At 41.4% G+C, this 26710-nt stretch overlaps 1 protein-coding gene across 4 annotated transcripts; it reads left to right on the forward strand.

The window, feature by feature from the left end:
- Positions 1 to 481: 481 nt before the first annotated feature.
- On the forward strand, positions 482 to 10817 carry LOC139541032 (cytokine receptor-like factor 1). 4 transcript variants are annotated; one of them, XM_071345190.1, is made up of 8 exons: positions 482 to 839; positions 2281 to 2559; positions 4389 to 4518; positions 4866 to 5035; positions 6872 to 7029; positions 7349 to 7517; positions 8647 to 8832; positions 9674 to 10817. In XM_071345190.1, exons 1-8 carry the CDS (start codon positions 782 to 784, stop codon positions 9688 to 9690), a joined length of 1167 nt encoding a protein of 388 aa, XP_071201291.1. In that variant the 5' UTR covers positions 482 to 781; the 3' UTR covers positions 9691 to 10817. The 4 variants fall into 4 exon arrangements, with proteins under 4 accessions (XP_071201291.1, XP_071201290.1, XP_071201288.1 ...); XM_071345189.1 differs by having other exon boundaries at positions 9849 to 10817; XM_071345187.1 differs by having other exon boundaries at positions 8647 to 8828; positions 9849 to 10817.
- The last annotated feature ends 15893 nt before the right edge of the window (positions 10818 to 26710 follow it).

Genomic DNA, 26710 nt, shown 5'->3' on the forward strand with positions numbered 1-26710 from the left:
CTATGTATTAACTACAGCCTACTGTAATAAACCCCTTACAATTAAATGCCACTGTTTACCCCTTTGTCATGTGAAAAGTGAAAAACACATTTGCACCACATTTAACTTTGTTTTTATAAACATCAAAATAGCATATTTAGTCAATTATTCTAATGAGTGCTTTGGATAGGATGGATCCTGTACAGTGTAAGAATGTGCCATGTAACCTGTATGATTATAGGGCCTTAAGAGAACTTTAATCACATTTCCCTATAAACCCCATGCTGTGTTATAGTGAATCAAATCACCTGCCTAGCCTAACAATGAAGTAAACCTAAACATAAAATCGATGGGGGTGTACTAGAATAGAATAAAACATATACTTTAAAATGGGCTATTGAAATGTTTTATCATTTCTTTTGGGGGTGAATGGATATGACAAAATAAAGAGAAATAATGACTTGAGACTGTGTGGGAAGACAAGGGAGGGGCTTATAAAGTATCAACTTGAATGTTTTAGCTGTTGAGGCGTGCACCAATGCAAACCCTCACTAAACTAAAGGCAAACCTTAAATTACTTTCATACAACCACTGTTTATCAGCTTATCCGCACTTACATACGGAGCTCCGACGTTCGATGTAAAACGTAGTTCCTTCGTTAGAGTCAGACTGTTGATTCAACGGTGTTGGATAGCTGGGTTTCAAATCCTTCGTTTTCTCCCTTAGGAGTGTGGTTTTAACCCACGTAAGAGGGAAAGAAAGGACAAGAGAGCGAAAGGAGACGAAAAAGGCTATCTGAAACATGATCTCCATGTTGTGTCTCATGCTGTTTGTTCCACGTGTGTTCTCCTCATCGACACGTAAGTACAAAACTCTGAAGTGTGATATTGTGAGAAGCCGACTACCAAATGTACCATAAGCCCGTTCCGGGTAGACTGATTTGAAGGGGAGGGGCGCTACCCCATTTGTCAACAAAAAAGTTACATCTAATGTACATGGTACAAGTCTTAACAATGTGTTAGATACATTGTATGTACATTGTGTAAAGGCACGAAACACAAGACTCACTGAATCACAGGTGTCCAGACTGTCCACATGTGTACTTGCCAAGTTATCAAAGGTTTGACCTGTAATAAAGTAAAGAACATATATTTATATAGTAATGAATGAACAGATGATGAGTGATATTTGAAGATGTCATACTTCTAGATTTTTTGCTGTCCAAAATATAGGGCATTCTGGATTTGCCGATAAATGGTAAATAATTGGTAATAACTACTTAGGCTCTGTCTAATGAAACAAGTCTGCAAAAACGTATTGTACGGAGATTATGGCTTTGTACATCTTTGTGCATAACTAAATGTAAACTATTTTCCATTGATATTTCACATATTGAAATCAACAGGCTATTCTGTGACAATCTTCCACAGACAAAGTGAATGCTGAATCATTTTATATCTACAGTATTGCTTTTCATTATAATGCATTATTGGACTTATAGCACTGAAATAACAGAGAAATGTGCCACGAAGGTTTTCAAGTTCAACATTTCAAGTTCATTTGAAATTCCTAATTTGCAATGTTGCTGTGAAACATACAATTAATTTACCCCATTTGAGTAAGTCGCTCTGGATAAGAGCGTCTGCTAAATGACTTAAATGTAAATGTAAATGTAGCTATACATAAAGTGGAAATATCAGTGCACACACACTGAATTCAGCACAAAATGTCTCACACCAAGTCCTCTTTAGCCTAGTCAGACTCATAGTGAGCAGCATATTGGCACATATGTTAGATAGCTTGTCCACCGCCCACCAAGAGCACACTTAATAAACCTTACATTAACCCTTGAATCTCCCCCAAAGGAACCGAGTGGTAACATACATTTCAAACAGTATCGCTTCTCAGGGCATTTCTCATGAAGCATTAATCATAAGATAAGAGTCAGAAGAGTAAAGGATTAGTGAGGATGGAAAAGCATTCAAGAATTTGACCAACAACCTTGTCTGACCTCTCCAAGTGATCTCCCAACAGTTTCAGCCCAGGACCCATAAATCCACTTCATTACTCTCAGGTCATAAATATCGCCAGCTCTTCTCTGAGTTGGAGTGTTTTGCACTCAAAAAAATAGCAAAGGTTGCTTATGATTCATTATCTATTCACTCTGAACAGACATGAGATCAAGAACAAACCTTTTCAAGCAAATCAAATCAAAGTTTATTGCCATACGTGTTAAGCCATCATCACCTCTAGGAGTGCAGCCCATATAAAGTAAAGTGTGTCTGTGTGTCTCCCCCCCAGAGGTGGCTGTAATCTTCCCCCAAGACCCAGCATTGTGGATGGGCTCCAGCCTGACGGCCACGTGCACAGTGAGCCCCGAGCGGGGGCTGCATGCCAACACTATGTACTGGACCCTTAACGGGAAGAGACTCCCAAGTAGCACCTACGGCCTGCTGAGCACCAACGGCCTCAGTGTCACCCTCCACCGCCTCAACGGCTCCCAGCAGCAGTCTGGGGACAACCTGGTGTGTCACAGCAGAGACGGACATGTCCTGGCTGGCTCCTGTCTGTACGTGGGCAGTAAGTGTCAGATTGGCCCTGGAGGCCTCAACCACTTCTTCTGGGGACAAGTTGTCAGTACATTTAATCCACAACAAAATTATATTCCCCCTCCAGATTTAGTTCCTTCTTAAATTTGGGTTAAAATGACAAATCTGAACCAATTCTGTGATGTTCTGAAAAACTGCATTATGACGTTTCATGGTGCATTAAAAGGGGTGTGCTCAAAAGGACAGCGCTGTGGGGTAACAAGGAGATATTGGCAAATGCATTTGTTTGTTTGCATCAATATTGTCTGAGTAAGCAGCTCAGGGCTCTGCATTTACAAAGAGATTATTGTTTTTTTTGCCTTTTTGATGATAAACTGTGTGTTTGCTATGATTTTAAAGAACCACTGAACACTCCGATTGGCACGTGTTTTTCTGTTGCTCATTAGAAAAACAAGATTTGAGTCTCGGAGGTGTGTTTTCTGACTGATTCCGCGTACAGTTAATGATGTGTCCCCCCCATGAGACACTTTAGAAGCAGATTATTTAACTTCCTCAAAATCCCCAGAATTAATCTAAGATAACTAAAATAAAAAATCTGTAATTCATTTAGACGTTTTTGCCGAAGATTTTTTAGTTGCGCAATTTTACATCTAACTAAGGTGTTTGGTGCAGTATTTCTCAAGTAAAAAATGTGCGACATGTTGTTTTATGTAAACAAAGTCGGCCTGCTGGGCAGGTCTGTCTCAATGTCTATGCTATTGGATAGAGAGCAATTACTGTATCTGTTCACCCCATGTTAGAGGGCAAATGTACATCGTCAAATCAAAATCCAACCATAATTTACCCATTGTGACGCACAGATGTTCCATACTCCGTTTTAGACAAGACAAAATAATCCTATTTACACTTTGCAGTCAGTTTTGACACTAGAATAACTATTTCTGACTTATATCGATGTCACGTAGGCCGTTTTCAAAGGGATACATTGCTTTTTAAAGGTAGTTGCTCTTTAAAGCATGTTATATTACCCCACTCTAATCTGTAGTGTCTCTCAGCACAGTATGTAATGCTGTCTTTGAATCATACCCCAAAGCCTCAGTTTAGCTGCTCAGTAGGTTGTAATCAGCGCCACTACTTTGCTTCTCTCTCTCCACATCTGTGTTTGATAGTCTATCATTGAGAGGAAATGAGACAGGCAGCTGAATCCTCTAGCCTGTCGTCTGAGGTTAAGTAATGTGCCAGTGCATGGGTGTCAACCTGGCCGGGTCCGGGCCACAAAAAACAATATATATATATATGTATATATATATATATATATATATATATAAAATTCTTATTTTTATTTATTATAAATATTTTTGGGGGTTGGGGGAAACGAACTCAATACACTTTAAAATTACTTAAACCAGATCAAAACTGTTTAGAAATGTTAATGGACCTACATTCATACAGTTTCTTGACCGTGTCCAGCCCACTAATAATAGCCAAAATGAAAGCTAGACAGTTAGGGAGCTTAGAAAATTGTTATAAATGATGGAGAGAGGAAAATGTTTAGCTAATTTTGACTGCGAGGAAATATAACCAATTTTCAGTGCAGCCCTCCGGACCTCGTTGAACACCGAATGTGTCCCCCAGGGCAAAATGAATTTGACACACCTGTGCCAGTGTATGATTATGGGATTGAGTGACCATTTATACCCGTTGTGATAGGAACTATTATAGTGATCTATTTGTTGTGGTTCAAAACCACTTTGTTTAATTCATGCTAGGAATTATGAGTGACAATGCATGCTATGTATGATACACAACCACTGTGATTAGTTACTGAGAGAACCATGTATTTTCACTGTTAATATGCAGTGCCCCCGGAGAAGCCGGTCAACCTAACCTGCTGGTCCCGAAATACAAAGGACCTGAGCTGCAAGTGGACCCCCGGTGGTCGGGGTGAAACCTTCATCAAAACCAAATACACCCTCAAGTACAAATTGAGGTGAGAGCCACAGATCTCCAGCATCTCCCAGGTGATCACCCAACCCACCATAATTTCTGCTTAGAAACAATGATAGATGCATCACCTGGAACACAATTACTTTATTTTACTCACTAGAGGCCTATGTCATTCTGATGAGGCATTTCTAACACTGCAATTGTGCCTTTTGTACTGCAGATAGATGTGTAATGGACTTTCATTTGACTCGTAATGCCACTTGTACTGTTAACGTTTCATGGTCCAGAGCACACTGAAAATGTTACGCTTCGCTAGTTGTTGGCAGTACATTATATTGACCATTTTAGTACAGATATGATTGTCTTCACGTTGCTGTGTGTTCTGTTCAGGTGGTACGGGCGAGAGAGAGAATGTGAGGACTACAGCACGGGGCAACGCTACACGTGTTACATCCCCCGGGACTTGGCCCTCTTTACTCCCTACGAGATCTGGGTGGAGGCGTCCAATCAGCTGGGGACTGCCACCTCTGATGTCATCACTCTGGATATTCTGGATGTGGGTAAGTGGAGTGAGCCTTTGGCCCAGTCTCCCTCCGGCTCCCCAGCCTGCCACACCCCGCCCTCACCAGTGCCAGAGTGGGCAGGGCATGAAAGTGTCCCGTCACCATAGTGACAAGAGGGCGTGATAAATGCTTCCGCTCCCCCGTGTTACATGAGTCCTTCATGAGCCCATCCTTTCCTTTTTCTCTCCTCTCCTCCTCGCCTCACTTCACTCTCTAACTCACCGCCAGATCTCCTGCATATGGCTAACACACTTTCATGTGAGAAAGGAATTTTATGTGTTCTCAATCCATCCCTATAACAATATCATCGATTCTGGCTGTGATTATAAAAGATCAACTGACCTGTCGTAAAAGTTCACTAAACACCAGACGTTTGGAAAAAAGTGATACACAAATGATGATGGATAGATAAGGTTGAGGACACAAAACTAAATATCACTTGTTAATTCCAACAACATTTTGTTTGGCCTTGTACATTTTGGTGTTGTATTGTTGGAGTAAGCCAGCTTACAACACTAGTTTATGGTAAAAAGATTATCATTAGCCATATGTTGCAGTATTGTCTAGCTTTAGGATTAAGGCATGTCCCTGTGAGTAGAAAGAAAACTGTAAGCAATTGATCTTTGTGTTGGTCTGCTACATCCCTACTGTACCTGACACATCTAGAGACCACAGGTAGGTTGGTCGGAAGACAGAGGAACCCTATAACATGATGCATCACTAACCTCTTGTTTCTTCACCCTCTCCACAATGGAAACAATAAGCTGTGAAATTTTTCTGTGGAATCTTCCATGATTTTTTGCTCCCCCAGTGGTGAACTTGGTCAAACCAATAAAGTGCATCAGTAAACAAACAACAAGGCAAACCTAAAATGAAGGGAGCTATAGATTTATAGAAAATCACAAATGGGCTGCTGACATTTTTATATGATTCTCTCTCTTTCTCCCTCTCTCTCCTCTCTCATCCCCCTCTTTCCCTCTATCAGCGGCATCAAAGTCATTTACTTCTTTGAGAGCCTTATTGCGTAGGGAAAACATGTTTTTTTAATGCTGGAGCGAGGGACAAAAGTACTGTGTGCATAAATCATCAGACTGGGGAGAGAAGGCAGAAACAGACACTGACCTCATTACCCTGCTTCCATAACTACACTCATTAAAAGGACTGGGAGAGGGAGAGAAAGAGAAGGCGAGAGAGAAGAAGAGAGGGGGGAGGGGGAGAAAGAGAAGGCGAGAGAGAAGAAGAGAAAAAGAGCAGGAGAGAGAAGGAGAGCGAGGAGTAGAAGGAGAGAAAGAAAGAGAACAAGACAGTGAGATAGAAAGGGAGGGATAGAGAAACAATCAAATGTAGTGGATAGACTGTGAAATAAAGTGAATTTAAGGAGAGAAGCAAAGTGGTCTGTCATAGTACATAAGGGAGACAGCGTTGGTGCTGGACAACAGTACAGCCCAGCCCTGACATTAAACATTCATCACCATATTTTATTCAAGCATGGTGGCTGTGGTGTCTAGATATAGCTGTAGTGTCTTTACAGTGTGGTACAATATTTACCAGGAGGTTTCTCAGAGGGGAGAGTGCTTTCAGGTACACTCTGTTGGAGTCATCCAAAGGATGCTGATCAGTCCTCTACTTGTTCTGTCAGAAATACAGAACATAATGTACTGCAAAACCTTAAACAACGAAGATTGTATACAGTATTTTAGTGCTTATGAAGCAGTGCTGAGAGTGTGATATACTCTATGTACTGAATTTTGTACTGAGTTTTGTGTTCCGTAGTCTTGGCACATAACTACACAGCTTTGTGACTAACCTGTGTCTGGATCCCTGTTGTTTCAGTGACTACAGACCCTCCAGACAACGTCCATGTGAGTCGTGTGGGGGAGCTTGAGGACCAGCTGACAGTGCGTTGGGGCAGCCCCCCGGCACTTAAAGACTTCCTCTTCCAGGCCAAATACCAGATACGCTACCGACTGGAAGACAGCACTGAATGGAAGGTAGAGTACTACTTTATTTCAACATTCAGACACATTTCTCTCTCGCTTTCTCTCTCTGTCTCCATCAGAAACCCAATGGCATCTTTTATCTGTGTAAATATTTGAGATGCATGAGTGTCAGGTACTCTCGAGGGACTATAGAGCTATATTTTGACTGTCAAGCCATGCTTGTGCATGCTTGTTTGTGAGTTCTGTTTCCACTGAACTATACAAGTGCTATGTGTGAAAATCTGATTTATACTACCTAACGTGTGTGCGTGGTGGTTAATAGCTTCACTGTGAGCGTGTTTTTATATGTTTTCTTTGATATTGCGCTCAGTTGGTGGATGATGTAGGTAACCAGACATCGTGCCGGCTAGCAGGGCTAAGGGAAGGGACAGTATACTTTGTCCAGGTGAGGTGTAACCCAGTGGGGATCTACGGCTCCAGGAAGGCTGGGATCTGGAGTGACTGGAGCCACCCTACAGCTGCCTCCACGCCCCACAGTGGTGAGTAAAGATTTACATAGCTCTTGAAGAGGAAGGATATTATAAGGGCTTATATCGCTGCATTAGCATTTAGTTAGATCAGACATACAGTATATTCTTGCGGGGGCAATTATGACATTCGTAAGCACTTGTTACATGCGTTTTCAATGCAATTAAGGGGATATTAATAAAATGATCTTCAATAGTGCACATTGGAGATATTATTGTGGGAGATATGTCGTAATCTTTAATACTTCCCAAAGTTTATTTTTAGATCAAACAGTGTTATTATAGCTCAAAAGCCATGGGACATAAAAACTACCCACTAATAATCAACCTTTCATTGCCAAATAAACCAAAGAAACAATAACCTCATCCCAGATTAGGCTTCAACATCCTGGGAAAATGAGATCCAAACCGTATGTGACCCCAGAAAGCCAAACATCAAATGACACGATAGAGATCTTTCATCCAAGGATTAAAAGAACTCAAGCTGAAATTGCAAAGAGCTGAGGGGGACATCTGATAGATAGACTTCTTTTTCACTTTCGTTAGCCTTGAAAAATTGATCAAGTTGAAATGCAGTCTGTCAGTTGCACACAGGGAATTAACACAGAGTGGAAACAGATTTGGGGAATACAACAGCAGATAATGGGTTACATAGGTTATGTGGTATTTACTTCCAATGGGGAGGAAGTTGTTATCAGGCTCTGTTGTTTGCCATGGAGTATTGGTTGTGGCAGGCTTTATAATAATGTTGCCCTCTACACTGGAAGTGCACCAGATCCATTTTGTGAATCCCTTCTATTGTAGTCATATCAAATCTATTGTAATCAAATGGACTATTCTCAATACGCAGCAGAATGACCTTTCACAATAGCCAGAGCCCAGAGGTCATGCTGAGGTCCTAGCCCTGTGTGAGCCACTGACAAATCTGGTCCCAGCTGGTTTAGTTGTAGGAAGAGACAGTGGGTTCAATTCCATTAAACCTGAATTGAGGTGTTTACGCGATAGCTCTTTTTCCCCATGGTCAAACAAAAACACATAATGGTCCAGCTACTGCAGGTAGTGCGTGGGCAGCATGCAGGAGCTATCCTCTCTATCTAACCTTGTCCTTGACCACACTGCTGCCTTCCTTCTCCCTGGGCAGAGCCGCTGCAGAGTGGGTCATGTGATCCCAAGTCGGGCGAGCAGAACTCCACCCTGCGACGGGAGCTCAAGCAGTTCTTTGGCTGGGTCCGCAAACACGCATGCGGCTGCAGCGGCATGTCAATCAAACTCTACGACCAGTGGCGGGTGTGGCTGCAGAAATCGCATAAAACGCGCAACCATGTAGGTAAGAATAATATCTCCTTTATTTCTGTTCCAGCTCAGCATAGGCTTCACAGTTATGCACCATGATTATGTACTACTAGGCTACTGTAGTTCCTTATCACAACAACACCCTTTGTTGTCAATGTGTTGAACTCTGTTTACACCCCTATTCTCTGACCCCCTTTGTCCTGAATTGTACTTTTGTGTTTTGCGATGTGGTCAGCGTTTTGGAAGCACACAGAACCATTCCCCTAGAACTGGTTAGACTTTCTGAAGTCTCAGTCTGATGTTTTATGTTCAGGTATGTGTGCGGTTTCCACTTTATTGGCCCAGAGTACAGCATAAAGTTGATATCCGCTCAGTTCTCCAAGTCATGAAATCTCATTTTATTACATATTTTAATGGCATAGACTTATGATCTTCAGTCGATTGCCACAACAAAGGGAAATGAGCATGTAAATATAATTAACAACCACTATAATGTGTTCCTTTTGTGTTTTGTCTCTCTGTGACGTGAGGAGCTTGTTTCACAACATAACTGAGCCCAAATGGCAGCCAGGAGGACTGAGCTCACCGCTAAGCCACATCCTCTGTTCGCCCCCTGAACCCAATCGCTGGTTGTTATGCTACTGAGGACAAGGGAACTGCCCGAGTCTTTTATCTCACCTGATTTGTGTGGTGTCCCTGAATAATGTCTGTGTTTAACTGCTCTGACAGGCTTATATTGATTCATCTCAGATAAAAAAGGAGCAGTTTAACTGGCTGTTACCAATACGCAATTGGTGTCAGTATGATAATGATATGAATTTCCATCCTTTGTCTATTTAATTATCCCAATATTAAGCATATGTTTTCCCTTTCAGATTCTACAAGGCGATAAATCCTAACACATGCTAAACATCATTGAAGTATTTAAACAACATTCACAACAGCAACTGAGAAACTGTCTTAAAGGCCACTTTGAGGCCTGTGGGTGAAAGCCATCCAACACTCTGGATATTCCAGCATTTGGTCACACACACCAACTTTTTTTTGTAGGAATCCATATGGAACAGAAAAAGAACTGATGCGAGACGCCAGCGTTACACTACTGTCTGCAGCCCAGGATTCAAATAGAGAGGAATCGCTCTTTGCTCAGATACCAATACCTATCTCGAAGAACTGCTCGACCCCCTCCTCTCCACACACACTCTCTCTTACACACACATCTCCGGGGAGTGGCAAAGAGGAGAGCCTTTCTCTGATCACTGAGTGGGAGCATGGAAAAGTTTCTTAATGTAGCATTAGTACATGTTTGACTCAGATGGCCATAAATCATCTTACTGACTACCATCAGATCAGACACGTAGTGGCCAGCTTCACAGGCTTTTACCAGAGAGACAAGGGCATTACACAATCCTCCTGGAATGTCATATACAGTACAAAGAACTTCACTAATTCAGCTCCTGTTCAGGAAACTCAATCACAGAACATTTGTCAGAATTCTAGAAGATGAATGTACTTTCATAATGTATTTCCATTCTAACCACTTTAATAGCCACACAGTTGTCTAAGCTACGTGTCAATGCAATTTAATTGTATGGGCCTTTTACTGGCAAAAACATGGTTGGTATGCTAGCAAATGCTAACACACCATTTTGTAGATTAGCTTTGTTGCAGTAATAGCAATTGAACTTGATATATTTTTGGATTGAAGTCAGGTTTGTGGGTCACCATGACCAAAGCCCATTCTGCAGTTTGTTGTTAATATGGAAGTGTTCTCTTGTCCTGAGGGTTTGCACCACTCTGGATTCCTCTTATTGAAATTAAGTGGCATAAAGTTTAACTGTATATACTGTGTCTGTGTGACTGTGCGGATTAAGACATTTTTATATTTTTTTATCTGCATATTTAAGAGATCCTAAGTAATATGTCTCTCATTAAGTTATGTTCAATTATCAATAATAATTATGAATATGTCAAATAGTTTGACAGTTGTCTATAAAACAATAAAAGAATGACACTTGCCTTGGAATGTTTTTTATTAACAAAGCAATTGTCAGATTATTGAAGTATATTTAAGGCTAATGCAATATTTGTATCCTTAAAAATATTTACAAGACAGGACAGGAGAAAAAAGGCTTTTTTTGCTAAGGCCACACAGGCATACACACGCAGAGACACACAGGGTACGGAATGACTCTGGGACGCAAGAAACTGCAGCAGTCAGGTGGCGTGAGGGAGGGATCAATAACTTAGGCAAATTAATACAAAGAGGAAAGTTGTAGCAGAGGAGTCCATCAATCCCTGTCTGGGCAGCAGCCTCCAGGGAGTCCCCATCACTCCGACTCCTCCGAGTCGTATTTAAAGTCCCGCAGGATCTCACTCAGGGCCTCTTTATTTTTTATGATGCTGCAGGAGGGGAGACAGAGTTATAAGAGGATTGAGTGCACTCCTGTGAGTAGTCTGCATGCAAACAGCAGGTAGGCCTAATGAAAAATGACATCAGTGATCAGACATGACAATGGAGCAGCTTAACGAGACACTGAGCCGCTTCAGCAGCTACAACACTCCATTTTTAGAGTCAGCACATTGAGGGAATGGGTGGGTCAATGGGGAGATAAAGCCCTGAAAGGAGGGGTAAAATCTGCTCTTACTCCTGCTTGATCTCCTGGATCTTCTCCTGACAGCCCTCATCTTCTGGGTGATCCTGATTCTGCTTTGCCAGCTGCAGCTTGGCCGTCTGTGGACAAGACACATCAGACATGTGCAAACCATTTATCAAACGTTGAGCTGGAGCAATCAAATGTTAATACCAACCCGAGCCTTGCCCAGAAGGAAAGCCGATGCCAGACATTTAACATTGGGAAAATTGATAGTATGGAAATGAAAGCCATTATTTAAATCTTGTTCAATTCTCCTGTTTACTGCCTGAGATTCTGCGCTTCACATGACAATTGTGCATTACGATGTCAGATCCTTAAGAAGTTTCTCTACTATTTGAGACATTTGTTGCATGATACCTTCTCTCGATTGATAACAAGAATAATGTCTGACCCTATGCATCTCTAATTTACCTAGTCATGTTCAATCCCCGAACAATGAAGCAGAAAATACAGGATATTTGTTACATTCTCAGAGGACAAACCTGACCCCTTGTGGCTGACTGGAAGAAGTCTTATGATGAACCTTGGAGGTCATGCATTATGGAAGGGTGGGTTGTTCAGCAACAAAAGCGATGTGTGCGCAACCATGGACAAAAACAGGCGTGGTTGGCTTAGAATCAAAGGATTGTTGACAACATGTAAACTACAGGTAACTGCCATAATAAAGGAAACCATTAGGAATTCAAAGTATATTGAAAGCAGGTGCTTCCACACAGGTGTGGTTACTGAGTTAATAAAGCAATTAACATCCCAACATGCTTAGGGTCATGTATAAAAATGCCCAGTTGCCCAGTATTTTGGCTACCATGGCTAGAAGAAAAGATCTGACTTTAAAATAGGTCTCAAAGGCGAATAGGGGGTTTAAAGTGTGTGTGTCTGTTACCAGATCACCACCCAATTGAACACTTGCAATGAGCAGCATTTCCTGTATGACCTGGGGTTGTATGTGTGGGAGGGTGTGTGCTCTCTCGCTCTTTGAAAAATAGATGTCTTACTCTGGTTAGAAAAGCAAAGTCAACGTACTTCTTGAATTGTGTATCTGAGAGGGGTGGAAATCCAGCTAAATTCTGGAATGTGGTCAAGTCTTTGCCCCAGCAGGTCATGACATGCCTCTGCTCCCATAACAGACACACAAATGACATTGTTGGTACTTTTAATAACCATTTATCCTCCGCTGGCCATCTATTTGACAGAATGGTTTCTGAAAATACCTCAAGTTCCACTAGAGGGAGTCCTATATTCACCTCTAAACATGGTCTGGAAGTGCATCATTCTCTGCTCTCACCCTTTTTTTCCCATTTTAACCATTTCATGTCAATTATGTATTAAGTGTCTTGCAAAACATTTATGTCAACAACAACAAAAAATACACACGATCCCTTTCTACTGCAGCATTCTGCCCCCCTCATTTTAGAACCTTTGACCCACATTTGTATTTAACAATTGCTTCTGGTGCTATCCCTAATATCTGGAAGGCAGCAGATGCCCTCCCCCTTGGTGGAGATCCTGACCTAGATAACTACTGCCCAATTCCTAAACTAATCTTGCGAAAATATTACAATCACTGGCAAACTGTCAAGTACCTTTTTTTAACAATGATATTGTTAATGTGTACCAGTCTGGTTTCAGACCTGGACACAGCACAGTTTCTTAAATATTATACTAAATTGCTCAGATCATAGGAATCACTGGGCTGCCATATTTATAGACCTATCCAAGGCCTTTGATACTGTTGAGCATCCCCTACTTATTCAAAGGTTGTCTGAAATGGGCCTCGACCAGACGTCTTGCAAGGGGTTTGGAAACTATCTGTCAGACAAGACACAATCTGTGCTTTCTGATGGTGTCAAGTAACCTCGATATTACTAAAGGTAACCCGCGGGGGGTAGATTTTGGGACCTCTTAACTATTTATACAAATAATATTGGTCAATCTGCAAAAACCTGTAACAATCATCTGTATGCAGATGAAACTTACGTATGCTATTGCCCCTATGACTGACCAGGCTGTTGGAGCTGCAATTCCGCCTTGCAGAAAATCCTTGTTGATTTAAACTTAGTACTTAATGCATGTTGTTTTCTAATTCTCTTAGAAATATTTCAGATGGCTTACACATTTATGCATTGGATGGTTATTTCATCCTTTAAATATCTGGCCTTTTGGATTGACAATAATTTGACGTTTAAAAAAAATTACATACAGAAGAGCTAGTTAAGAAGCTGAGATTTAAAGGCTTATTTTATATAACTAGATCATACCTCTCCCTAAACAGCAGGAAGCAGATTGTACAGTCAACTTTCCTGTCAGTTCTTGTCTACAGTGACACCATTTATCGGAATGCGGCAGCCACTACTCTTAAACCTTTGGATGCAGTCTACCATAGCGCCCTTCACTTTATCATAAGTGTTTTAATACGCATCACTGCATCCTGTATCAAAGGGATGGTCCTCACTAAAGTCCCATAGATCACATCATTATTCCCTCTTTGTTTATCACTTCACTGTTAAAATGTAAACATATAACACGCCAAACCCGTTCACAGGGATGGTTAACTCAAGGTTCCACAACTACGTACTGATTTAGGTAAATCCGCCATCAGTTTTGGTGCCCCCATTTTTTGAACAGCCTACAAAACTCCCTACATCTTGACTCTCTGGTGCCTCTTTCATGTTGAGAACTTCAACTGTTTGGATGGAATAACTGTATTTGTGGTGTTTGAAGCTGTAGTAATTTGTAGTTAATTTATTTTTTACTCATCATTTTGAATTTGTTGTACTGTTGTACAATGGTGTCGCATCCCTCCAATAGAGTTCCAGACACTTGTAGAATCTATGCCAAGGCGCATTGAAACTGTTCTGGTGGTTCAGCGACCTATTAAGACCCTTATGTTGGTGTTTCCTTTATTTTGGCAGTTCAAATATTTATTGAAAACATAAATACATCTGCACAATGAGCACTTGTTGTCTCTTAAACACATCCTTACAGATGTTGGTTAGCTGGCCCAAAGGCTGAAGACCATGATTTGAATTAGGTGATATTAATGGGCTTGAACAAAAGCATGCACATGCAGTAAATTGCCAGGACTGGAGTTGCAGAACACTGCATTATTGTACATGTACTGTCAATATACGCTTGTTCAACTGAAGAAGATTCATCAAAGCTGTATAAAACTCAATGCTTGACATCCATATGTAATCCCTAAGATCCAACATCTATCAACTAGGCACTGTTACAGCAATACAGAGCCTGCACTTCGGTTCAGTCCCACTAAACATGGAGTAAAATAATATGTTACACAATTAGTTAAGCCCATGTTAATACCAATACAATGTTTCAATTCATGAGGAGTGAGCAAGTGCACACTCAGGGGGGAGAAGAGTAGGGGTCTGTTGTGTTCTTGCCATCTCCACTGAGCATAGTCAAGCCATTTTGTACATGTCAAGCCATTTCAAACTCAAAGTAGACAGCTCTCAGCCCTTGAATGACGTATCACATCATCACATCCGAGTGTACCTTAAAATGTCCCTTGCCCAAGCGAGAGAGTGGTGATCGGAGAGGCAACGTCCTTGGTGGAAATCTTGAAGTGGAGCTTAAAAAACAACCACCCTAAAGCTATTAATGTACCTAGTAAGCTAACGTATCTAGCTAGCACTCCTGTCAGGTAGCTAGCTACAGTTACCCATAGCCGGCTAGCTAGTTTTATAGTTAAATAATTTTTCCCAATAAATTTCAAAAATATGTTTATGAATCTAGCAACGTTTTACAGGCTCCTCACTACGAGACTAAACAAATTTGCCAATGCTAAAGTCAACTACCGTTCAAAAGTTTGGGGTCACTTAGAAATGTCCTTGTTTTTGAAAGAAAAGCACATTTTGTCCATTAAAATAACATCAAATTGATCAGAAATACAGTGTAGACATTGTTAATGTTGTAAATTACTTGTAGCTGGAAGCGGCTGATTTTTTAAATGGAATATCTACAGTTGAAGTCGGAAGTTTACATACACCTTAGCCAAATACATTTAAACTCAGTTTCTCACAATTCCTGACATTTAATCCTAGTAAAAATTACCTGTCTTAGGTCAGTTAGGATCACCGCTTTATTTTAAGAATGTGAAATGTCAATAATAGTAGAGAGAATGATTTCTTTCAGCTTTTATTTCTTTCATCACATTCCTAGTGGGTCAGAAATGTACATACACTCAATTAGTAATTGGTAACATTGCCTTTAAATTGTTTAACTTGGGTCAAACATTTTGGGTAACCTTCCACAAGCTTCCCACAATAAGTTGGGTGAATTTTGGCCCATTCCTCCTGACAGAGCTGGTGTAACTGAGTCAGATTTGTCGGCCTCCTTGAACGCACACGCTTTTTCAGTTCTGCCCACAAGTTTCTATGGGATTGTGAGGTCAGGGCTTTGTGATGGCCACTCCAATACCTTGACTTTGTTGTCCTTATGCCATTTTGCCACAACTTTAGAAGTATGCTTGGGGTCATTGTCCATTTGGAAGACCCATTTGCGACCAAGCTTTAACTTCCTGACTGACGTCTTGAGATGTCGCTTCAATATATCCACAGAATTTTCCTACCTCATGATGCCATCTATTTTGTGAAGTGCACCAATCCCTCCTGCAGCTAAGCACCTCCACAACATGATGCAGCCATCCCCGTGCTTCACGGTTGGGATGGTGTTCTTCAGCTTGCAAGCCTCCTCCTTTTTCCTCCAAACATAACAATGGTCATTATGGCCAAACAGTTCTATTTTTGTTTCATCAGACCAGAGGACATTTCTCCTAAAAGTACAATCTTTGTCCCCATGTGCAGTTGCAAAACGTAGTCTGGCTTTTTTATGGCGGTTTTGGAGCAGTGGCTTCTTCCTTGCTGAGCGCCTTTCAGGTTATGTTGATATAGGACTCGTTTTACTGTGGATATAGATACTTTTGTACCTGTTTCCTCCAGCATCTTCATAAGGTCCATTGCTGTTGTTCTGGGATTGATTTGCACTTTTCACACCAAAGTACATTCATCTCTAGGAGACAGAATGCTTCTCCTTCCTGAGCGGTATGACGGCTGTGTGGTCCTATGGTGTTTATACTTGCGTACTATTGTTTGTACAGATGAACGTGGTACCTTCAGGCATTTGGAAATTACTCCCAAGGATGAACCAGACTTGTTGAGGTCTACAATTTTTTTGCTGAGGTCTTGGCTGATTTCTTTTGATTTTCCCATGATGTCAAGCAGAGGCACTGAGTTTGAAGGTAGGCCTTGAAATACATTCACAGGTACACCTCCAATTGACTTAAACGATATCAATTAGCCTATCAGAAGCTTTTAAAGCCATGACATTTTCTGTAATTTTCCAAGCTGTTTAAAGCACAGTCAACTTAGTGTATGTAAACTTCTGACCCACTGGAATTGTGATACAGTGAATTATAAGTGAAATAATCTCTGTAAAGAATTGTTGAAAAAATTACTTGTGTCATGCACAAAGCAGATGTCCTTACCGACTTGCCAAAACTATAGTTTGTTAACAAGAAATTTGTAGAGTGGTTGAAAAACAAGTTTTAATGACTCCAACCTAAGTGTATGTAAACTTCTGACTTCAACTATACAGAGGCCCATTATCAAATCAAATCAAATTTTATTAGTCACATACACATGGTTAGCAGATGTTAATGCGAGTGTAGCGAAATGCTTGTGCTTCTAGTTCCGACAATGCAGTAATAACCAACAAGTAATCTAACCTAACAATTCCACAACTACTACCTTATACACACACACAAGTGTAAAGGGATGAAGAATATGTACATAAAGATATATGAATGAGTGGTGGTACAGAACGGCATGGCAAGATGCAGTAGATGGTATAGAGTACGGTATATACATATGAGATGAGTACTGTAGGGTATGTAAACATAAAGTGGCATAGTTTAAAGTGGCTAGTGGTACATGTATTACATAAAGATGGCAAGATGCAGTAGATGATATAGAGTACAGTATATACATATGAGATGGGTAATGTAGGGTATGTAAACATTATATTAAGTGGCATTGTTTAAAGTGGCTAGTGGTACATTTTTACATAATTTCCATCAATTCCCATTTTTAAAGTGGCTGGAGTTGAGTCAGTATGTTGGCAGCGGCCGCTAAATGTTAGTGGTGGCTGTTTAACAGTCTGATGGCCTTGAGATAGAAGCTGTTTTTCAGTCTCTCGGTCCCTGCTTTGATGCACCTGTACTGACCTCGCCTTCTGGATGATAGCGGGGTGAACAGGCAGTGGCTTGGGTGGTTGTTGTCCTTGATGATCTTTATGGCCTTCCTGTGACATCGGGTGGTGTAGGTGTCCTGGAGGGCAGGTAGTTTGCCCCCGGTGATGCGTTCTGCAGACCTCACTACCCTCTGGAGAGCCTTGCGGTTGTGGGCGGAGCAGTTGCCGTACCAGGCGGTGATACAGCCCGACAGGATGCTCTCGATTGTGCATCTGTAGAAGTTTGTGAGTGCTTTTGGTGACAAGCCGAATTTCTTCAGCCTCCTGAGGTTGAAGAGGCGCCATCACTCCTGTGTTCCAATGGCACGTTGTGTTAGCTAATCCAAGTTTATCATTTTAAAAGGCTAATTGATCATTAGAAAACCTTTTTACAATTATGTTAGCACAGCTGAAAACTGTTGTGCTGATTAAATAAGCAATTAAAACTGTCCTTCTTTAGACTAGTTGAGTATCTGGAGCATCAGTATTTCTGGGTTTGATTACAGGCTCAAAATGGCCAGAAACAAAGAACTTTCTTCTGAAACTCATCAGTCTACTCTTGTTCTGAGAAATGAAGGCTATTTCATGCAAGAAATTGCCAAGAAACTGAAGATCTCGTTCAACGCTGTGTACTACTCCCTTCACAGAACAGAGCAAACTGGCTCTAACCAGAATAGAAAGAGTGGGAGGCTCCGTTGCACAACCGAGTAAGAGGACAAGTACATTAGAGTTTCTAGTTTGAATAACAGACGCCTCACAAGTCCTCAACTGGCAGCTTCATTAAATAGTACTCGCAAAACACCAGTCTCAACGTCAACAGTGAAGAGGCAGCTCCGGGATGCTGGCCTTCTAGGCAGAGTTCCTCTGTCCAGTGTCTGTGTTCTTTTGCCCATCTTAATCTTTTATTTGTATTGGCCAGTCTGAGATTATGGCTTTTTCTTTGCAACTCTGCCTAGAAGGCCAGCATCCCGGAGTCGCCTCTTCACTGCTGACGTTGAGACTGGTGTTTAGCGAGTACGAGTTCACGTTACTATAACTATTTTTGGGAGCTGGTGTTAGTTAGATTGACATAGTTACATGTTTTTCAGAACTTGACAACGTCCATTTACCTACCCCACTGGGTAAAGACGTAATTTCATTGAAATGACGTGGAAACAAAGTTGATTCAACCAGTGTTTATTAGCTAACTAACTTTAGTTAAACGATATTGTTATAGCTAGCTTGATAGTTACACAACAATGTGCCTACTTGGCATTGTAGCTAGCTTCTTGCCCTGTGTATAGCTCACTTACTTAGCCCACGCGAGCTATCTAGCTTTCATATACAAACTGCATGTTGTTGCCTCAAATGTACTGCAATAATACACAAACTTGCAATGGTCTTGAAAATATCGATGTACAGCTTGGTTAATGCGTGAGGTCTAAACCAGTAGCACGTATCGATGTGGTGCTGTTCAACATTATCCAACTATTTTCAAGACAAATATACTTCTTCTGGGGTTTAACGGCGGATGGCATCCAATTTGTTGCATTGCCGCCACCTACTAGACTGGAGTACAACTCCCTTATACTTTGCTTGAAAAATAAAAAATTACTAAATAAATACCCTACCATCTAACACTACACTCACTAATTTCAAACTTATATTAAATTAAAACCACCATACTCCACTAATTAAATGTATTTATTCCTACCTCGTGCCCTCATCCTAAAAGGATGGGACATCACCACTTAACACACCCTGTAACTCTTCTGATGTCAAGTCTCGCACACCCAAATACCTCTCTGCACCTGTCACCACAACCTCAATTTTCTGCGACTTCGGTTCCATCCCTGCAGTACAGTTGATAACCATTGCTATAAATGCTAAAAATCCAATCTTACTGAAACGTATCACTTTTTGTCCTATCCCTCTGTACTGGTATACCTCTACTACTCTCACCACTCCTCCCCTTACCCATCTTCCTCTACTTTCTTCACTGCCTCAGCATATGACAACTTCTGCACCACTCTAACCCTGGAAACCTCAACCTGCATCTCTCTCACGGGACATTTCGGATCCCCAGCTCCATGGGCACCCCTACAATTAACACAGACAATTAACACAGACAATTAACACTCATCTTCAAAACTCAAAAGAACAGACAATGACTCTGTTTCCCCACTCTCACCACCCTGTCTGCGTCGCATCAAACGACGAGCATCACATACACAGGGATTCTTTCCCCTCAGCTGGTCAACTTTTATATTTATCTACAACCCCAGTGATCACTCTTTTCATTGGCGCTCTTTTCTTGAGAAAGAAACAATTCACTTTTCTTGCTCCCATTCGTTGTATTCCGAGCGCATTCTCCCTCTGACCAACAGAAACACAAACAATTATCACTAGAACACTTCTGGTTACCCTCACCGATTCCACGTTACCCAACTCTTTTTTCACCCATAGTGAAACCACAAATGGATCAGCCAAAAGGAAAGAGTCCACTTTTTCCATAAACCAAAAAAGTTTGCCAACATTCCATTAGAACAATGCAGTCAATCCACTGCCACACACTGGCTGAAATCAGTTGATGATAGAAGTTGTAAATGCAACAAGTAATGATATTGTATCATATAATAGCACTCACAACTTTCCAAGAAAACCAAAATTGAGACATGTATGGTCTGTTACCATATATTTTAGAGGCTATTTTTACAGAACATTTCTATAAAACCTGCATAAACTGTATTTATAATTATATGACAATATAAGACCCGTTTGGGTCTTTGCATGTCAAAAACTATACACGTCGTGTGTACTGAATTTGCACGTCACGCCAACCACCACCATTACGATCACTGTCAAAGCTGTAAAATACTGCGTTGGTAATAAGGCATTATTTGTTCGACCGAATGTGAAAACGTCTTTGTGAGCATTTGAAATTAGATCAGTTTCAAAAATGTTTACAATTATCTTTGGTACAGATGTTATTAGCAACTTATGTGGTAGCTAGCTAGCACCAATGCAACCAGTCTGAAAACAATGACCAGTAGAAACTGCAGTCATTTTCAATATTCTTAGCAATGGTTTAGGAATCCATGTGAGTAAGTATTAGCCTGGTAGCCACTTGTTGTTCTCCTATTGAAATAACTAGCTAGCCAGCTACTTAACCCTGTTGCCCAAAACAAACGTTATAAACAGCCAGCTATCTTCATCCGGCTAGTATGGCTTGACCGGACCCGGTTATGTGTTGTGAAGCTAACCACAATATAGGATTAGCCACAATAGTAGAATTTGCATTTCAAATCGAATAGAATTTGTTACATGCGCCGAATACAACAGGTGTAGAACTGTCACGCCCTGACCATAGAGAGCTGTTTATTCTCTATGTTGGTTAGGTCGGGTTGGGTTATCTAGGGGAATTATATGTCTATGTTGGCCTGGTATGGTTCCCAATCAGAGGCAGCTGTTTATCGTTGTCTCTGATTGGGGATCATATTTAGGTAGCGATTTCCCCATTGTGATTTGTGGGATCTTGACTATGTATAGTTGCCTGTTAGAACTATTTTGAGCTTCCCGTTTTGTTTTGTTCGCGCTATGGTTTTTGTTCTTTTAGTTATCTCTTCCTAATAAAAGGGATGGAAACATAGCACGCTGCATCTTGGTCCAATAATTATGACGATCGTGACAAGAACAGTGAAATGCTTACTTACAAGCCCTTAACCAACAATGCTTTAAGAAGTTTTAAGGAAAAAAAGTTAAGTATAGATAGGTAAAAAATAGAAAATAAAAGTAACAAATCATTAAACAGCAGCGGTAAAATAACAATAGCGAGGCTATATACAGGGGCGGGGTACCGGTACAGAGTCAATGTGCGGGGGCACCGGTTAGTTGAAGTAATTGAGGTAATAGGTACATGTAGAGTTAAAGTGACTATGCATAGATTAACAGAGTAGCAGCAGTGTAAAAGAGGGGTCTGGGTAGCCTTTTGATTAGCTGTTTTTATGGCTTGGGGGTAGAAGCTGTTAAGAAGCCTTTTGGACCTAGACTTGGCACTCCGGTACCGCTTGCAGTGCGGTAGCTGAGAGAACAGTCTATGACTAGGGTGGCTGGAGTTTTTGACCATTTTTAGGGCCTTCCTCTGACACCGCCTGGTATAGAGGTCCTGGATGGCAGGAAGCTTGGCCCCAGTGATGTACTGGGCCGTACGCACTACCCTCTGTAGTGCCTTGCGGTTAGAGGCCGAGCAGTTGCCATACCAGGAAGTGATGCAAGCAGTCATGATCATCTCGATGGTGCAGCTGTAGAACCTTTTGAGGATCTGAGGACCCATGCCAAATCTTTTCAGTCTCCTGAGGGGAATAGGCTTTGTCGTGCCCTCTTCACGACTGTCTTAGTGTGTTTGGATCATGATAGTTTGTTGGTGATGTGGACACCAAGGAACTTGAAGCTCTCAACCTGCTCCACTGCAGCCCCGTCGATGAGAATGGAGCCGTGCTCAGTCCTCCTTTTCCTGTAGTCCACAATCATCTCCTTTGTCTTGATCACGTTGAGGGAGAGGTTGTCCTCGCACCACACGGCCAGCTCTCTGACCTCCCTATAGGCTGTCTCATCGTTGTTGGTGATCAGGCCTACCACTGTTGTGTCATCGGCAAACTTGATGATGGTGTTGGAGTCGTGCCTGGCCATGCAATCATGAGTGAACAGGGAGTACAGGAGGGGACTAAGCGTGCACCCCAGAGGGGCCCCATGTTGAGGATCAGCGTGACGGATGTGTTGTTACCTACCCTTACCACCTGAGGGCGGCCCGTCAGGAAGTCCAGGTACCAGTTGCAGAGGGAGGTGTTTAGTCCCAGAATCCGTAGTTTAGTGATGAGCTTTGAGGGCACTATGGTGTTGAACGCTGAGCTGTAGTCAATGAATAGCATTCTGACATAGGTGTTCCTTTTGTCCAGGTAGGAAAGGGCAGTGTTGAGTGCAATAGAGATTGCGTCATCTGTGGATCTGTTGGGCCGGTATGCAAATTGGAGTGGGTCTAGGGTTTCTGGGATAATGATGTTGATGTGAGCCATGACCAGCCTTTCAAAGCACTTCATGGCTGCAGACGTGAGTGCTACTGGTCAGTAGTCATTTAGTCATCATGTTGCCTTCAAAATAAAAGTCCCCATTTGAAAGTGATGCAGAAGGTTACAATTGGTGGAATCCTGCCATGCTTAGACTAGATAATGTTAAACAAGGTTGGAGTGTTGGAATGTGGAGCAATAAAGTGCTTTTCCCCCAAAGTCCTCCTCAGCGTTATCTGGCTACCAAAACATCCACATCTTATTGTTTTCCCTCTGGAATAGTGTTCAATTCACATCGTAGGTTGACTGGTACAATAAATGTTGCTCAATTCACAGTGGTTTCAGAGTCCCGCAATAAGAGCTATGACCCTAATGTTCTCTGGGTGTCACTGAGCAGACTGGTACCCCATGTCATTGATCCACACTCCATAGGTAAGGCTAAACAGTGAAATAAGTATGCCCCCAATGCAATTCTAAAGTCTAATAGATCCAGTGTGATTAACATATTTTTGTCAAATTAACAAATTATTGTATTTTGGCTCCTAAACGGCTCTTAAAAAAAATATGTTTTGTATTTTTGACAATGCTTGGTTTGACAATGCTTGGTGTTAAAACGATTCTAAATAAATTATTAAATGAAATCATACTGTACCTTAACCACAATGTATTTAAAAATCCATTGGTTTGTAATGAAAAAATGCTATTAAACATTTGCATTTAAAGTATAACTTTTGAATGTACATAAACAAAGTGCATATAAATCTAACCATTCAAAACAAATACAATTTGAACAGCATAATAGAATATTGCACCATATCAAAGAAAAATAACAGTTTCTGATAGCACGTGATTATATTCCGTTCTGTGGAACTTTCTGTCCATTGATGAATATAGGGTGTCCATCAACTCTGTCACATGCCCTGTGGTTACATTTGCTTCTCTCTGGCGGCTGGCTGTGATTCGCTGCAGACCCTTACACAGAAGTATCATTTTTGAGGCTGTCCATAGCTGAAAAGAAAGAACAGTAACTTATTAGTTCAGGTTCATGTTTTGTCTACTGATACTACATTCTCATCTACCTCTCATATACATATATAATACTGGATTAAATAATGATGTAGTAATAACTGCTTACTGTACCTCTCTCTGCTGATCTCCACTGTGACCTGCTCAAAGGGTTCCAGGACTCTGCACACCTCCTCCACCTCCTCCACCACCTCCCATTCCTCTTGGGTCAGAGCATCAACAGGTGCATTGACAATAGAGATGACAGTAGAGATGATGGCATCCTTTGACTCAAGAAACCGCTTCAACATATAAAATGTTGAATTCCACCTTGTAGTGCAGTTTTGTTTAGGCCTCAGTTCAGGCATCACCATCTGGCGTTGTGTAGACTTTAGTTTTTCAGCACCTACTGTGCTCCTGTGGAAGTATTCCACAGCTGCTTTCACTTTGTCCACAGTGGGCTTCATCACCTTCAGAGCATCTCTTACAATCAGGTTGATTGTGTGGGAAAGACATGGATGATGGGTCCATTTGAACATTTTCATGGCTTTGGTTATGTTAGCTGCATTGTCGCTAACACAACAGACCACTTTTCCATCTACTTGCCATTCTCTGGCCACTCAACAGTTCCTCTGTCAAGTTCTCTGAGGTGTGTCTCTCGCTGAACTCAAAGCAGTCCAGAAGACAGCTAGACATCGAAAGTCTTAAATGAAGTGACATGTAACCGACATGTAAGAAGCGGTTACCCTTGATGTCCAGCAGTCAGTGGTAAGGCAAACTGCAGTTGCTTTTTGGACTCTTTCCCGCACTGAAGCCTGTGTGCTCTCGTACAGTTCTGGAATAAGTGATTTTGAAAGGGTTTTCCTGCTTGGAATTGTGTACATTGGATTTAGACTATTGCTATAATTTCTGAAACCTCTGTCCTCCACGATCGAAAATGGCTGGAAATTGGTGGCAATCATTTTAGCCAATGCAATATCAATTTGGCCTTGTTTTGCTACAGACATAGACTTTGGCATAAACTGGTCCATAGAAGACTGCGTTGCTGTGGGTCGCGGAGTAGGCCTAATTGACTGAGTGGATACATCTCCACGTGTGGAGGTGCTGGCTCCACCACTATCACAAGCAAGCCCACTAGTTTCTCAAAGCTCAGCTTCAGCTAGCTTCACAGTTGGGTGCACAGTTCGCATATGCCGGTGTAGGTTGTGCGTAGAACCGGCTTTATATGAGATTTTGTTTTGGCAAATTCTACACTGTGCTCTAACATTCTCTACATTATTAAAATGCATCCAAATGCTACTGTGCTTTCGACTCATTTTCCAGCTGTTGTTTTCACAGCTGTCCTTCCTCTCTCTCCTCGGCTGCTAAGTGTGCGACTGTGAGTGAGTAGGCTTGGCCCTCCCTCACGCATCTTTGGTTCATTGGTTGACATTGCGTGTCTGATTGACAAGATCAACAGGTGAGGCTGTTAGTCTGAGTAGACAGTCAGAACGAATGTGTGTGCGCTTGAGCATTTAGGCCTATATTATCTTTTTTTTTTTTGTTCTTTGAATTAGTTAATTCTATTCATTTAAATCTTTTGATTATTTATATCTTAATTTTTGTATATTTTTATAAATAGATTTGGCTCTTCTGATATGCGAGCCGGCTCCCAACGTTCACCTACAAGAGCCGGCTCTTAGAGCCGACTCGTTAGCGAACGACCCATCACTAGTTGACAATAATTACATTACACAATTTAACTGTGATGGTGCTATCAGCTGCTAACTAGCAGTGTTGTTGTGGACACGTTACAAGAAAATCTGTACGGATACGTAAGGTTAACTTATGTGCTGTCACTATCTTGTGGATCTCACCATCTTTTATTAGCTGCATTTACCCTTAGGCTACATGTTTAAAGTTTTATGTTATTTTCAGTTCCAAAGCTGTGAGTGAAAACAGCAAGAACAACAACAGTGGAACTGTTGGAAAGGCACCTCTCGCCAGGGTAGTGTTATGAGTTAATGTCATTTGCTGATCTCTTCTTTTTTTAAATTTTTATTAGTAGTTAGAGTTCTCACAATTTGAACTCATTGCACCCATGTACTTTTCCACAGAACAATTCCCTCACCAATGAGTCCACCTTCGTGCCACCAAGGCCTGCCCCACCTAAACCAGGTGGTGATAAACCCCGGGTGGGCTCCCGCAAAGCGTTCTATGGCTCCTCAGTCATTTCGCAATCCTACTCGTGAGTGCTTCCAATGATCAGTGAGATGTTTGGCTGTGATCTACCATGGGAAACCTGTTTATTTTCCCAATGTCTTTGGCCATGTGGAGTTGGTTAAGTGTCGAAAGCCCAAGTCTGAGATGATATGCTTACTTGCAACACAACCCTTTTTATCCTCCAGCAATGATGTCCAGTGTCCTTGAGCCTTCACAATTTGGAACAAGTATTCTGCAATACACAATCTTAGATGGTCACTGTCTTCGCCCAGACATTGATGTATCTGCCATTTTAAAGGTAAACTGTCCTTTTATTCAGATCATGATGATAACAAACCAACAATAAGATAACATGCCATGTCTCACCTATACTACAGACAAGACAGTCTTACCAAATGCAACAGTAGAACCTGAAAGGAACAATGAACATGAAAAGAGACTCCAAGAGATGCAGAGATTCTTGTTGGCCTACCTCACAGCAAAGGTAACTACTAACGGTTGTATTGAGTGTTTTTCTAAATTGGACAACATGTTCTATTGGTATTTCACCCATTAGGATGAACCTTTTTCTTAATCTACTCTGTTCTGTTTGATTTCAGATGGAGAATAATAGCCAGAAATTTGAGGTGGGGGTTGTATTTTATCAGTGATGGAGGAAGAGGAGCAGCTACGGAAGGAAGTCCATGAGAAGAACAAGCAGCTTTATGACCAGCTCGATTTACAGGTCAGAGGTAATTTCTCTCAATACATCCTAAACAAT

This window comes from Salvelinus alpinus, chromosome 16 (genome assembly GCF_045679555.1).
Source record: "Salvelinus alpinus chromosome 16, SLU_Salpinus.1, whole genome shotgun sequence".
Lineage (NCBI taxonomy): Eukaryota > Metazoa > Chordata > Actinopteri > Salmoniformes > Salmonidae > Salvelinus > Salvelinus alpinus.

Excerpts from the sequence above, each read along its gene's own strand:
- LOC139541032 (XM_071345187.1), top strand. The coding sequence starts at position 782 with ATGATCTCCATGTTGTGTCTCATGCTGTTTGTTCCACGTGTGTTCTCC. Across the intron at positions 4,519-4,865 it reads ACCCTCAAGTACAAATTGAG|GTGGTACGGGCGAGAGAGAG; the intron begins GTGAGAGCCACA and ends TGTTCTGTTCAG. Across the intron at positions 5,036-6,871 it reads TCTGGATATTCTGGATGTGG|TGACTACAGACCCTCCAGAC; the intron begins GTAAGTGGAGTG and ends CTGTTGTTTCAG.